The 15013-nt window shown below is 41.3% G+C and overlaps 1 protein-coding gene across 3 annotated transcripts; it reads right to left on the bottom strand.

The window, feature by feature from the left end:
• Positions 1–7654: 7654 nt before the first annotated feature.
• Positions 7655–14361, bottom strand: THAP1 (THAP domain containing 1). 3 transcript variants are annotated; one of them, XM_050800450.1, is made up of 3 exons: positions 14004–14351; positions 10186–10381; positions 7655–9320 (listed from the first exon to the last, which is right to left on the bottom strand). In XM_050800450.1, exons 1-3 carry the CDS (start codon positions 14072–14074, stop codon positions 8949–8951), a joined length of 639 nt encoding a protein of 212 aa, XP_050656407.1. In that variant the 5' UTR covers positions 14075–14351; the 3' UTR covers positions 7655–8948. The 3 variants fall into 3 exon arrangements, with proteins under 3 accessions (XP_050656407.1, XP_050656408.1, XP_050656409.1); XM_050800451.1 differs by lacking the exon at positions 14004–14351 and adding an exon at positions 13674–13837; XM_050800452.1 differs by lacking the exon at positions 10186–10381 and having other exon boundaries at positions 14004–14361.
• Positions 14362–15013: the final 652 nt, after the last annotated feature.

Here is a 15013-nt window from a genome sequence, read left to right as displayed (position 1 = left end):
AAAATAAAAACTAATAATTATTTTTAATGCATTAGTCTCTTAAATTATATAGAAAATATGTGAAGTTACAAACCGTTACAATAATACTAACCTTTAGACTAATAATCATCTCCTTTTAAATGTATTAGTCTCTTCAATAATGTACAAAACAATAAGTGGCATTACAAACCATTGTTACAACAATATCAGCTTTTACAGTACCAGCTTCTGCCCATGTATTTACCTTTACTTAGATTTTTTTTCTTCAGGCAATTTCAAGTCAGTGCCTAGGGTACTTTCATTTTAACCTGCAGGACTCTCTTCAGCATTTCCTATATGGCAGGTCTAGTAGTATAACAAACTCCCTCCTTCAGCTTTTGTTTATCTGGAAAGGTCCTGATTTTTCTCTCTAGAGATTTTGGTTGACAGTTTTTTCCTTTTATCACTTTGAATATATTAGCTCACTGCCTTCTGGCTTCCAAAGTTTGTGTTAAGAAATCTGCTGATCATTTTATTGAAGATCCTTTACGTGTGATGAATTGTTTTTCTCTTGCTCTTTTAAGATGATTTACAGTTTGACTGAAAGTCTTAGTGTTGTCTCTGAGTTTATTCTACTTGACATTCATTGAGTCTCTTGAATGTTTCTATTCATGGTTTTCATCAAATTTGAGATGTTTTCAGCCATTATTTCTTCAAATAACTTCTCTGCCCTTTTCTCTCTCTCTTCTTCTGGGACAAAGTGTACATTGATCCCTTTGGTGGTGTCCCACAGGTCCCTTATGATGTTCACTTTTCTTCAGTCTTTTTTCTTTCTCTTACTCTGACTTGATAATTTCAATTGTCCCATCTTCAAGTTTACTGATTCTTTTGTCTGCTCAAATTTATATTCTTCTAGTGATTTTTTGTATTTTTCAGCACCAGATTTTTTTTAAGGTTTTCTATTTCTTCATTGATATTTCCATTTTGTTCATACAGCATTTTCTTGACTTTCTTCATGTCTTCCATTAAAGATATTTCCTAGGCTGGGCACGGTGGCTCACACCTGTAATCCCAGCACTTTGGGAGGCCAAAGCAGGCAGATCACGAGGTCAGGAGTTTTGAGACCAGCCTGGCCAACATGGTGAAACCCCATCTCTACAAAAAAATACAAAAAAATTAGCTGGGCATGGTGGCATGTGCCTGTAGTCTCAGCGCCTCAGGAGGCTGAGGCGGGAGAATTGCTTGAACCCGGGAGGCGAGGTCACGCCACTGCACTCCAGTCTGGGAACAGAGTGAGAGTCTGTCTCAAAAATTAATAAGTAAAGATACTTCCTCTAAATATCTTTAACACCATTATTTTAACATTTTTTAAAAATAGGTATGCCATATAGTCTTTCTCAGTGATAGTTGCTGTTGGGTTATTTTTTCCTTTTGAATGGGCCATACTTTCCTGTTTGTATGCGTGATTTTTGTTGAAAACTGGACATTTGAATTTTATGATGTGGTAAACCGTGGAAATTAGGTTCTCTCCCCTCTTCAAGGTTGGTTGTTTTTTATTTTTGTCTTGTTTTGGCTTTTATGCTTTTAAGCTGTCTCTGTGGCAAGCATTAGACTGAGGTGTAAACTTAACATATTCTCAGGTCTCTTCTGAACCTGCACCCTTCTCTGACTATGCACAGTGACTTTCTAATTCCCCCTTATATGTGCAATTGTTTTTGATTTAATGCCTGGCTCTCAAAAGGGTAAAAAAAGAAAAACGAAGGGAGTGAGGGGAAGACACCAACCCTTTAACTTCCTTGGAATTTGCTTTAGCTAAAGGGGAAGGGACTTGCAACTGTCTGTGGGGTGGATGTCACAAAGGCTGTTCACCTGTGTTTGCATGTCCTTGATCTAAGCAGCAATCAGTGATCAGACATTAATCCTGATATTTGAATTTTGGATATTGCCCACCTTGGCTTCCACAAGTCAAGTCACATGCAAGCTGCTCCTGTAGCTTGTGCACTACTTGCCATGGGGTTGTGGATGGGAGATGAGTAACTGCTACCAAGTCGAGAGCTGAAATTGACCAAAATTAATCACAGTTTGTAATCCAAGCCTTACCACTAGAAGTTGCAAGCCTTCAATAGACTCCAGAGTTCCAAAATAGTTACATCAAATTTTGCCAGTCCCACTGTAGTGTAGGTAGTGAGACAGATTTCTGGTGCTTCCTACTCTGTCATCTTCCCAGAAGCAGCCCCCTTTACCTTCATGCTTGAAAGATAATATTGCTACATAGAAGATTCTTGATTGAGTTTTCCCTTCAGCACCTTGAATATGCCATCCACTGCCTTTTGGCCTCCATTTTTTTCTGAGAAAGTCAGCTGTTGCCCTTGGAACTAGTCATTTTTCTCTTACTACTTTCAAATTTTTGTCTTTGGTTTTCAGCATTTTTTACTATTATGTCTGGGAGTGGATCTCTTTGCATTTATTCTGCTTGATGTTTATTGAGCTTCTTGAGTGTGTGCTTTTTTATCAAACTTGAGAAATTTCTAGTCATTTTTTCTTCAAATATTTTTTCTGCTCTCCCTCTGCCCCTCTTCTTCTGGTACTCTCATTAAGCATATTTGGTGTGTTTAATGGAGTCCCGTATTTCTCTGGGGCTCTGTTCATTTTTCTTCATTCTTTTTTTTTCCTGTTTTTCAGATAGCATGATCTCTACCTCAGGTTTACTGATTTTTCTTCTGCCAGCTTGAACTACTGTTGAGCTTCTTTTTTCTTTTTTTTTGTAGAGACTGAGTCTTGCTGTGTCGCCCAGGCTGCAGTGCAGTGGTGTGATCTTGGCTCACTATAACCTCCACCTCCGGGGTTCAAGCAATTATCCTGCCTCAGCCTCCTGAGTAGCTGGGACTACAGGGGCACCACACTACACCTGGCTAATTTCTTTCGTATTTTAGAAGAGATGGGGTTTCACCACGTCTGGTCTCGAACTCCTGAGCTCAGGCAATCTGCTCACCTCGGCTTCCCAAAGTGCTAAGATTACAGGCATGAGCCACCATGCCTGGCTAATATTTTTTTGGGTTTTTTTGTAGAGATAGGGTTTTACCATGTTGCCCAGGCTGGTATTAAACTTCTGAGTTAAAGCAATCTGCTCACCTCAGCCTCCCAAAATGCTGGGATTTCAGGCATGTGCTACTGTGCCTGGCCCTGTTTGCTCCTTTATTTCATTACTTGGCTGCACTAATTAAGTTTATATCTTCTTCAGTGTGAAGTCTCTGATTTCATTCCTTAAAAGGTGCAGCCTTAGGTATACAGTCACCAGGGATAACAGTAGTTTCAGCAGGTCTGTCTTTGACTGCTTATTTTGCTGTGTTTGTTGGTTTCACACTCAGCTGTTAAGTCTCCAATTTCCAGTTGATTTCTCTATTGTTTTTGACAATGCCCCAAGGCATGAATGGCTCCACAGTGTGATCCTATTAAATTTGGCCCCTGCTTTTTTTTTTTTTTTTTTTTTTTGAGATCAAGTTTTGCTCTTGTTGCCCGGGCTGGAGTGCAATGGCGCGATCTGGGCTCACTGCAACCTCTGCACCCTGGGTACAAGCAATTCTCCTGCCTCAGCCTCCCAAGTAGCTGGCATTACAGGAATGCGCCACCATGCCTGGCTAATTTTGTGTTCTTAGTAGAGACAGGGTTTCTCCATGTTGGTCAGACTGGTCTCGAACTCCAGACCTCAGGTGATCCACCTGCCTTGGCTGCCCAAAGTGCTGGGACTACAGGTGTGAGCCACAGTGCCGGCCTCTGACCCAGGAGGGCCCTTCTTAGCTGTCTCTTCCTTTGGTCCTTTCTGGTAAATTACTAACCTACAATTTAGCTGTTGTTGTGGAGCTACTAACTTCCTCTTGTTTACCACTAAATTCTCCATTGCTTTGAGAGCATCCTTAGGGTTGAACTTTCCCAGTGTTCCAAATTGTCAGTTTGGAAATAGATTTGGAAATAGCTTCAGAGCTCTCTATTCTTTTTCTTAAGATGACGGAGTCTCGCTTTGTTGCCCAGGCTGGAGTGCAGTGGCGCCGTCTCGGCGGGGTTTCACCGTGTTAGCCAGGATGGTCTCCATCTCCTGACCTCATGATCCGCCCGCCTCGGCCTCCCAAAGTACTGTGATTACAGGCGTGAGCCACCACGCCCAGCCAGAGCTCTCTGTTCTTATAACCTGCATCTCCCTTGGGAAAATCTGAGTCATTGCTCTGGAGCTAGGAGTGAGGAAAGTGGCCTGCTTCTCTAGGAGTTACATGCCTGCTTTATGGGCTCAGTTGAGACTATATCCTCAGTTGAGACTATAACCTCTGGGGTTCTTGGCTTACTTCTCCTGGCATGGAAAATTCATCTTGGAGAAGGTGATCAAGGCCCTCTGTCTTGGCCTGCCATACCTATGGTAGACCCTCCACCTAGAGTGGAAGTCAGTTGTAGGGAGTCCCTGCCTCTTGGCTGGACCCTCCTGGAATTTAGTCTCTGCAACACAAAGCTAGAGGGACATGAAAATACTGGCAACCAGCCCCTCCCTGAAAGATACCATAGCCCTTGATTGGGAGTTAAGGGAGTACGATCTTCTTGACCATATCCAAGAAGATTGAGTGGAGCTTCAGAGTAGAGCTTCTATAGCACCGAGTTGGGATAGGGGGTTTGGTTAGGGAGAAATGGGTTGTAGCCTAAATGCCACAGACTCAATGTCCTTATAGAGATTTAGTAAACTTTCCTTATCATTTCTTCATTTGCTATATTCCCTTAGGACAATTGGCAGAGACTTTAAATGGTTATTTTAAAAAATTTTTTTCTTGCCAATACACTTTGGAAGTCATTTTTCTATTAAATTATTGTTTGTATTCTACGGTTTTACTAAAAACTAAAACAATGAAGTTTATTTGTATCCCTTAGGATATTTTAAAAATAAATTTTTTATAATCTCAAGACATAAAATACTATGAATTTAAAGAGAACAAATAAAAATTCAACAGATTTTTAATTTAAAAAATATTTATCATTCAGAAAAATCTCAGTAGAATAAAGCTATATCCAAGGTTTAAAAAGACATAGAATTATAAGAGAACATTACCTTCAGCAAATTTTTCTATTACTTTTAAGTATAATAGTATTGCTTATTTGCAAAGCACTGTTGTTGCTCTTCAGTATTTTTCTTTCATTTGAGTGACTGTACTTTAAAACACAAGACTATATAAAATCATAATGCCAAGCAACACCATTTACCATCAGCTGGAAAATCTATTCTTTTTCTTTAAATGCTATTCAGGGTGGACTATCTTTTTAAAATTCTGGAACACAAATGGATTTTAAAATACATTGTTTACTATCAACTTTCTAAAAGCTATAGGTGGTGGGTATGTGTACACATGTAAATTTTTTTTTTTGAGATGGAATCTCGGCTCTGTTGCCTAGTCTGGAATGCAGTGGCATGATCTTGGCTCACTGCAACCTCCACCTCCCAGGTTCAAGTGATTTTCCTGCCTTAGCTTCTTGAGCAGCTGGGACTAAAGGCGCACGCCACCACGCCCGTCTAATTTTTGTATTTTTAGTAGAGACGGAGTTTCACTGTATTGGCCAGGCTGGTCTCAAACTCCTGACCTCAGGTGATCTGCCCACCTCTGCCTGCCAAAGTGCTGGGATTACAGGTGTGAGACACCGTACCTGGCCACACATGTATTTTTTTTTAGCACTAAAAGATGATCAGGGAATATTAATGCAAGCTAAAAAGCCCGTATCACGTGAAACTTTCATTTGCCATCACAATTATTATAATTCTAAGAAAGGGATCACATAAATTACAACTGAAAGAAAAAAAATCCCCTCATGTACTTGGATTTCCAAGTACAAAGTTTTGCTATGTTCTCACTGCAACAACAGAATTATTTTTAGTACACATAACTCGTATACAATTAGTAAACATTTAAATTAGTTGTTAAAAACTTAAAACTTCAATTGGAATGTGATAATTCAAGCCAAGCAGCAATTCAAGTGACCTTTATATTTGTATTATAAGGCAGTATTAAAAGATTGAGACCAGCTGGGCGTGCTGGCTCACGCTTGGTATTCCCAACACTTTGGGAGGCCAAGGCAGGCAGATCACCTGAGGTCGGGAGTTCAAGACCAGCTTGGCCAGCATGGAGAAACCCCGTCTCTACTAAAAATACAAAATTAGCTGGGCATGGTGGTGCATGCCTGTAATCCCAGCTACTCGGGAGGCTGAGGCAGGAGAATCCCCTGAACCCGGGAGGTAGAGGTTGCAGTGAGCCCAGATTGCACCATTGCACTCCAGCCTGGGCAACAAGAACGAGACTCCTTCTCAAAAAAAAAAAAAAAAAAAATTGAGTCCTTGTCCCTGTTTGTGTCAGACTGTTTCACTATGCCTGAACAGAACCTACTTTTCTTGGCAGACCTTCTTTTCTTGGCAATGTTATAAACAATACAATAGTCAATTCAGAAATAAGTACCTGCGCCTCAAACTTCTGTTTAACTACTATGATAAATTATTTAAATGAAAGCAGTTGGCATACATGCTGCTTGCTTAGTTCTCTCCAAATGGGGATTTATGTCTGTTATGAAAAGAAAGTAGCTTGAGGTTAAATAATAATGCTAATATGCTAAGTAATTATGATTTCCATTTTTATAATCTAACCTGGATTCTTCATTCTGGGACACACACATAGGATTTATCTTTTATGTAGAAGAGTACTTAGATTGAAGGTATATACTTTTCTTTTTTTTCTTTTTTTTTTTTTTTGAGACGGAGTTTTGCTCTTGTTGCCCAGGCTGGAGTGCAATGGCGCCGCCCTCACTCACTGCAACCTCCGCCTCCCAGGTTCAAATGATTCTCCTGCCTCAGCCTCCCAAGTAGCTGGGATTACAGGCATGCGCCACCACTAATTTTGTATTTTTAGTAGAGACAGGGTTTCTCCATGTTGGTCAGGCTGGTCTCGAGCTCCTGACCTCAGGTGATCCGCCCGCCTCGGCCTCCCAAATTGCTGGGATAACAGGCATGAGCCACCATGCCCAGCCAAAGGTATATACTTTTCAAAGTATTCAGGAATAAATCTAAATATTCCTGAGTACTTCCAGGAATTGCTAGAAAGACAACATATAAAACCAAACTACTTGAATACTTTGTAGCCTCTAAAAACAGTTATGAGTTCCATGAATAATCTGTAAAAGTCTTCTGGTTGATCAGCATTAGTTCTAAATGATGTTATCAGACTATGTAACTTCAAGTAATTTTTTTTTTTTGAGATGGGGTCTCGCTGTATTGCCCAGGCTGGAGTACAGTGGTGCCATCTCAGCTCACTGCAACATCCACCTCCCAGGTTCAAGCAACTCTCCTGTCTCAGCCTCCCAAGTAGCTGGGACTATAGGCGCTCGCCACCATGCCCTGCTAGTTTTTGTATTTTTAGCAGAGATGGGGTTTCACCATATTGGCCAGGCTGGTCTCGAACTCCTGACCTTGTGATCCATCTGCCTCGGCCTCCCAAAGTGCTGGGATTACAGGCATGAGCCATGGTGCCCAGCCCAACTTCAAGTAATCTTCCAATCATTATTTCTATTTTTGAGATACTGGTTCATAAAACATCAAATATCCATGAATCACAGTGCTATCCACTGGCAGCATGGCAGTGAACTACAATGAAAACCAGTTCTACAAAAGACACTTTGAACACCATTGTTTCACACCTTTAATACTGTCTTAAAGGGTCTATTACTCTTCAACTATCTTAGTGTACTTTGAAATATAAAAGTAATAATTATCATTGGAACAGTTATTCTAAATCTAAATAACTCCTATAGTAATATTTGTTTACTCAGAACATATTTTCATTTCCAATATATGTAAAATTTCTCACAAATATAGAACAGAACTCACAGTTTGAACAGAAACCTCAGTGTTTAAATCTCCACATTCAGTAAAATAAACACTACATAGTAGGTTGTTCTGAATATAAATCACTCATTTAAGTAAATGGGATATAATTTCTAACTTGTGTTAAAAGTGAAGAAATAATTTTTTATGTGAAGCCTTGCCCCAACTCAGTCAAGTGCAAGATTATCATATGATACAAATCAAACTCTACTAACACAGCACATTTGTCAGAGACATTGAAGGCAGATACATAACTACAGCTGGGGAACTGGATGTCCTTCAGCTAGAGGGTAATGAAAGAAAAAAGCATATCATAGATCAGGCCCCAGTTTTAATTACTTCATTGATGACAATGCCTTACTTTATTTATTGAAGAATGTTTCTTCCACTGAAAATACACTTCTAATTTTATAATGCTAGACAGTAGGGGAAAAAATAGGAGCCCATTAAAAAAAAAAATCCACTCTTAGAATCTAAAGTTATTGATATTGATCAGATACGCAATGACTCTTTTCTGCTGTGAAGACAATCAAATCTTTTTTTCTTTTTAAGTACTGACTTGCCAATTTATCTTTGATAACTGATTCAGAAAGATAAATGAACCATGTGACTTTACATATGAGAATATGTACATATATATATATATTCTGAGAAGTTATGTCCCATGATCTGACCCATACTTCTGATTTAAAATATAACTAAGTTCTCTCAATAAAACAGTACTAATTTTAAGTTTTAAACTGAAGTCACCCTTTTACCACACTGTTCTCATTCTCTTTACTTTTTATTTTTACATTATTTCTATAAATACTAAAAAAGAAAAAACCCAAATCCCCAGTCTTGAAACCAACTTACATTAGAGGTCTGACGTTAGTTTATAACTTTTAAAATATTTTGTTAAAATGTAAAAAACCTGAAATTACAAACAAAAAAATTTATACTTTTACAGTATATATCGAATTTTTTTAAAAAAATATTCTGAACTGTTTTTATATATGTAATCAAGTGTTATTTTTTTAAATGAAACTCCTTTATAGGCTAGAGAAGGATATGTGGTATTGCCCCATTAGAAATCAATATGCATTTCATTTTTTTATGCTGGCACTTCAACTATTTCAAAGTAGTCATTTGGTAGAATCACATAACCTCTTTCTGATACGTCGTCTTTCTCTTTCTGGAAGTGAACAACCTCCTTTAATTTTTCAAGCTGCCGTTCTTGCCTTCTGCATCGCTGCTGTGCGGTCTTGAGCTTCTTTCTGAGTTTTTCAACTTGCTGTTCTAGCTGATGAATCCTTTTCCGCTGATGCATTGTATCCTCCACAGTATAGTTGTGGTCACAGAAAACTGAGAGATTAACAGGGGTCTGAAGAGGTGGCATTAGTAATCCAATAGCAGCATCAACCTGGGAAACAGGAGGCGGTAAAGGAGGTGGAGGAAGCTGTTCCTGTGGCTCCAGATCTTCTTTCTAAAACAAAAGTACAAAGTATGTTTGAATTTAGTAACTAAAAATAACAGTTTAAAACAATTTGTGGACTGACCAGGGGTAGTGGCTCACGCCTGTAATCCTAGCACTTTGGGAGGAAGAGGTGGGCGGATCACCTGAGGTCAGGAGTTTGAAACCAGCCTGGCCAAACATGGCGAAACCCCGTCTCTACTAAAAATACAAAAATTAGCCGGGTGTGGTGGTGTATGCCTATAATCCCAGCTACTCGGGAGGCTGAGGCAAGAGAATTGTTTGAAACCAGGAGGCGGAGGTTGCAGTGAGCCAAGATCATGTCACTGTACTCCAGCCTGGGTGACAGAGAGACTCTGTCTCCCAAAAATAAATAAATAAATAAATAAATAAATAAATAAATAAATATTCTGTGGAATTTAAGAAATATTAGACTTTTGTGGTGAATCAGTGGTACAGAAACATTCCAAAATGAGAAAACAGTTTCAGTTTGAATAAACTTTTCTACCTGCAATAAAGGGACGGTGCAAGAAAGAGACAAAATGAATAATCAGATCCAATTAAATACTAAGCACTGAGGAGAAAAAAATGCTTTGAAACTAAACTGTCACTGATAAAGAAAACCCAAAACTTATCAATATATAACTGGCAGTACAGAGTGATTTTTAAGTAAGTTACAAGGGCTGGACTAAGTTTCTTAGTGTGAGGATATTTATCTTAAATAAACCGCATTTTGTGTTTTCAGAAGTGTATCACTGTTAACTACACAAAGTTCCAGGCACATTTATTCTCTTTAACTGAATTTTCCACATTTTAATCAATGAACATATCAGTTTGATAAACAGAAAGCAACCCAATATTTTAAAACGCATATTACCTTGTCATGTGGCTCAGTACAAAGAAATATTGTGGGCACAGCATTCTCTTTCAGTAACTTGTTGTTGCACTCTCTCTTAAAGCAGTCTGGAGTAAAGTGCTCTGAACAAATACTGCTATACTTGGTGGGTTTAAAGTTTTTTCTTCTGACAGCTGCCTCCCATTCTTTACAAAGACTGGGTCGAGTAAGAGGAAACCTAAGAAGAAGGCATAATTCAATTATCTGTGCTGATTTTTTTTAAATAAAGGCACCCAAACTTTCCAACTTAGGAAAGATCTTACATTGGTATTAAAGATGTTACAATGGTATTATCATACTGGATTAAAGATTAGCTCTAGTTATCTATCTCATTTATTAATTAAAAAAATTTTTTTTTGAGACGCAGTCTTGCTCTGTTGTTAGGCTGGAGTGCAGTGGCGCAATCTTGGCTCACTGCACCTCCACCTCCTGGGTTCAAGTGATTCTCCTGCCTCAGCCTCCCAAGTAGCTGGGACTACAGGTGCCTGCCACCACATATGCTACCATGCCCAGCTAAGTTTTGTACTTTTAGTAGAGACGGGCTTTCACCATGTTGGCCAGGATGGATTCGATCTCTTGACCTCGTGATCCGCCCACCTTGGCCTCCCACAGTGCTGGAATTACAGGCGTGAGCCACTGCGCTGGGCCCTCATTTATTAATGTTTAACTTTTTATAGTGAGTTCACCAAAAGATTCAAGTAAAATACATACTATAGAATAAATGTGCCCGTGGCTCATGTCTGTAATCCCAGCACTTGGGAGGCCAAGGTCCGAGAGACTGCTTAAGTCCAGGAGGTTGAAGACTAGCCTGGGCAACACGGCAAAACCCTGTCTCTACAAAAACTACAAAAATTAGCTGGGTATAGTGGTATGTGCCCAGGTACTTGGGAGGCTGAGGCTGAGGTGGGAGGATTCCTCGAGCCTGGGAGGTCACGGCTGCAGTGAGCTGAGATGGTTCCACTGCACTCCAGCCTGAGTGACAGAGCCATACCCTGTCTCAAAAAGAAAAAAACTGTATTCTATTTTTACCAGTAATTTTCTGTGTGCTGCACAGGAAGACAAACATTGCACATTTGTATCTATGTACTGGGAAAGAGGGGCTTCTAGTTCTCTTAGCATCAGTCTGACAAATACGAACAGGCTAAATTTGAATTAAAGGCAGATAATAACAAAAGAAAAGTATTTATTTTCTAATCAACTGGGATGTCCATTAGGCCCAGGTAAACGGGGATAGTGAGAGTTTAAATTTATTGTGGTTTTACTCTTCCAAATTAAGGATTTGGTAAACTGGGGGGATTAGAAAAAAAAACAAAGGAAGGGGGTTTTGAATTTACGTTTCACAGTTTTCTCTTCCATGTACAATATGCTAGAGCCTGACTCTGCTAGTAAGAGATCTTTATGACAGTCCCTTTTCTTTGTACAATATAGCACTCTCTGCTGCCACTATGCAGACGGTGGGATAAGTGGTACTCCTAGAAAATCTCAGCTGGGGCTGGGCGTGGCCTGTAATCACAACTGTAATCCCAACACTTTGGGAGGCTGAAGAGGGCGCATCAGGAGGTCAAAATATCGAGACCATCCTGGCCAACATGGTGAAACCCCGTCTCTATGAAAAATACAAAAATTAGCTGGGCGTGGTGTTGCGCGCCTGTAGTCCCAGCTACTCAGAAGGCTGAGGCAGGAGAATCGCTTGAACCGGGGAGGCAGAGGTTGCAGTGAGTCGAGATCGTGCCACTGCACTCCAGCCTGGTGACAGAGCAAGACTTCATCTCAAAAAGAGAAGAAGAAAATCTCAGCTGGAAATGGCCTCTATACGTATAAACTAGGGTGGCATTTGCTGGTAAAATTCCGTACCTATGGCCTCCTGGCTCTGTAAGCATAAACTATGGTAGCATTTGCTGCTAAAATTCAGTACCTAGGGCCTCCTGGCACAAGGACCACAAATTTACAGCTGTTTGTGAGATTCTGTTAAAATCTTTCCCATCTACTCTCCCTAAACCTGCTCTTTTAGATAAGGGATAAGATGCAGGTTAGCTCTTCTTTTGATTCAATCCGTATGTGTTTAACACCTAGCAGAAACAGTTATTTCTCTCTCTTTTTTTTTTTTTTTTTGACATGGAGTCTCGCTCTGTTACCCAAGCTGGAGTGCAGGGCAAGATCTCAGCTCACTGCAACCTCCATATCCCAGGTTCAAGCGATTCCCCTACCTCAGCCTCCCAGGTAGCTAGGATTACAGGCGTACGCCTGTATTTTGTATTTTTAGTAGAGACGGGATTTTGCCATGTTGGCCAGGCTGGTCTTGAATCCTGACGTCAGGTGATCTGCCCACCTAGGCCTCCCTAAGTGCTAAGAATTACAGGCATGAGCCACTGTGCCTGGCCAAAAACACAGTTATTTCTGACGTGTGAATACCCTCCTTAAACTTGTTTCCAGTGCCAGTGAAACATTTTCCATAATTTTAGATTCCTTCTGCCATGCCATCAGAAATGTGGGTGGGGAGCTGCACATGTAATCCTGTTACCATCACCTGACCTTTTCCTACATTTCGAAAGAACATGTTTACAGAAATTCCAATTAAATTAAGAGACAATATTAGGATATCCTGAACTGAATCCTGTAAGTGTTCTACCCCCTTCGCCAAGGGGTAACATCATTACTCTGGAGACCTATGTTCTACACACTCTTATTTCTATAGGGTCCATCTCACATGATATCAAACACTTAAAAAATGCATGGACACTCCCCTAGTAAACATAGATGGCTCCACACCAAAATAAAAAAATTGAAAGGATATTTAACATTTTGCTTTTGTAATTACCTAATTATAAAAGATAATTAGCTAATTACCTATGACTAATTTGTATAGTTTACCCCTGGATCTGATTTCTTAGCTATCATCTGCATATAGTTGTCAGCAATTCTTACAAAGAAAACTTAACATAAATGTAATTAAAATTTGTAAACAAATTCAGCTGAATGTTATGTCACATTTTACAAGCGTTTGATTATAAGTAATTGCAACTTTGCACTTTTTTTCCTATTTTCAAGAGAATATTTTTGATCCTAGCACTCTTAACTGTGCTACCTATTGGATAAGACAGCTCTGAAAGCTGTGGGGCAGTTTCTTTCGAAAGAGCTTCCTCTATGCACAGGTAATGCCGTAATAAATAAAGATCAGTGTGAGTCATTTTATTATGATCCATGTTGTAACTGTCCATATTATCATTATTGTGTGCTGAAAAGATAACGATTTATCTTGGCAGTACCTGAAGCTTTCTTCAAAACTCAGGGTCCTTAAAGCTTAGTTCCTAGAGATTTGGGGCAAAAATTCTCCGGGATTTCCCAGCCAAAAAACCCTTAATTGCTACGATGCTGGCCTCCCATCCACGGCAAGGGAAAAAATAGTGATTTCTTCGTTTGAAGGCCTTTGTTTATATTTCAAATTTACCCCTAAGACGTTATTACAACACCTGGCTGCTCGTGACCCTGGTGGCGGCAAAACCCGCGCCACCATAGGCATCGCCCGCGGGCTCCAAACTCGTCAACCGAGGCCTGGAGCGAAGCCTGCAACGAGGACCTGTTCCGAGAGCGCAAGAAACAACCGCCGCGGAGACGCGCGCCGAGAACGCGCGATCGGGCGACGGTTCCCAGCAGGACGCGGCGGGAAACGCCTCGCGCGGCCGGCCCCAGACCCCACCCGCCCCTCGCGCGGACACGCGCCTGGCTCCGCCCCCGGCCCCGCCGGTCGCGCGCCCCCACCCTGGGTAAGACCGGCCCCGCGAGGCGCGCAGGGTCCTCACTTGTGGAAAGAAACGGGCTTGTCCTTGTCGTAGCGGTTCTTGCAGCCGTAGGCGGAGCAGGACTGCACCATCCTTCCGGTCTTCAGGCACTTCACTTCTGCCGCCGCAGAAGGCAGGGGAAGCTGCTTTCAGTGTCGCCGCGCTCGGTTGGACACCCTCGCTCTTTTGTAGCTTTGGCCAACAGTTACAGTGATGGTGGCCTCCCTCGGGGGTGACTAGTGTGCCCGTTTTGTTGTTTGCATTAGCAGAAGGACCACAGCCATCGCCCGTCTCCCATCTCCAAGATGGCGGAGGCAGCTTCAACCTCACCTCTCGCGAGGGGTGCGTCCCACTGTCTCTGATTAGCCCCGAGGTCAGAGGTAACGATTCCTGGGAAGCTAACTATTGGCTGAGGCCAGGTGTTTCCGGCGGTGGCTTCAGAGTTGCGGAAGTGGGCGGAGCCCTGAACTTCCGGTAGGCAGGAAGGAACAGCTTGCGGGGGAGGAGGCGCGGCGGGAGGCTGGATTCCAGGGGCATCCTCCAGCCCGGGCTGTTCCCGTGGGTTAATTGATGCGGAGCTTTTCTGGGGCGGCTTACAGTAGAAAACAACTAGGGCCTCATGGAGAACAGGTGTAAAGCCGAGGTCGTTGTCTGATTGCGCCCATTTCTCTAAAAGGGCGGACACAGATGGTGTATGATTAATAAAATTGTGGAACCTTTTCCCAGAATGCTGATCTTTTTCCCATTACCTGTGTCTTCAGGCATCACAAGTCTCTGAGAGCCAACGTGACAGGTTTTTAGCAATGAAAAAAGACACACTCGCCAAATCATCTGAATTGCCAACGCAGAAGCATTATATATATGTATATATGTATGCATATATACGTGTGTGTGTGTATATATATGTAATTTTTTAAAAAAATAGAGGCAGGATCTCCCCACGTTGCCCAGGCCAGTCTAGAACTCGAGCTGAAGGGATCCACCTATCTCGACCTCCCAGTGGGTTGGGATTACGGGAGTTGAGCCACCAG

The sequence above is a fragment of the Macaca thibetana genome, chromosome 8 (genome assembly GCF_024542745.1).
Source record: "Macaca thibetana thibetana isolate TM-01 chromosome 8, ASM2454274v1, whole genome shotgun sequence".
Taxonomy (NCBI): domain Eukaryota; kingdom Metazoa; phylum Chordata; class Mammalia; order Primates; family Cercopithecidae; genus Macaca; species Macaca thibetana.
The sequence above is the reverse complement of the archived record's forward strand: the minus strand, read 5'-3'. Positions and strand labels throughout refer to the sequence as shown.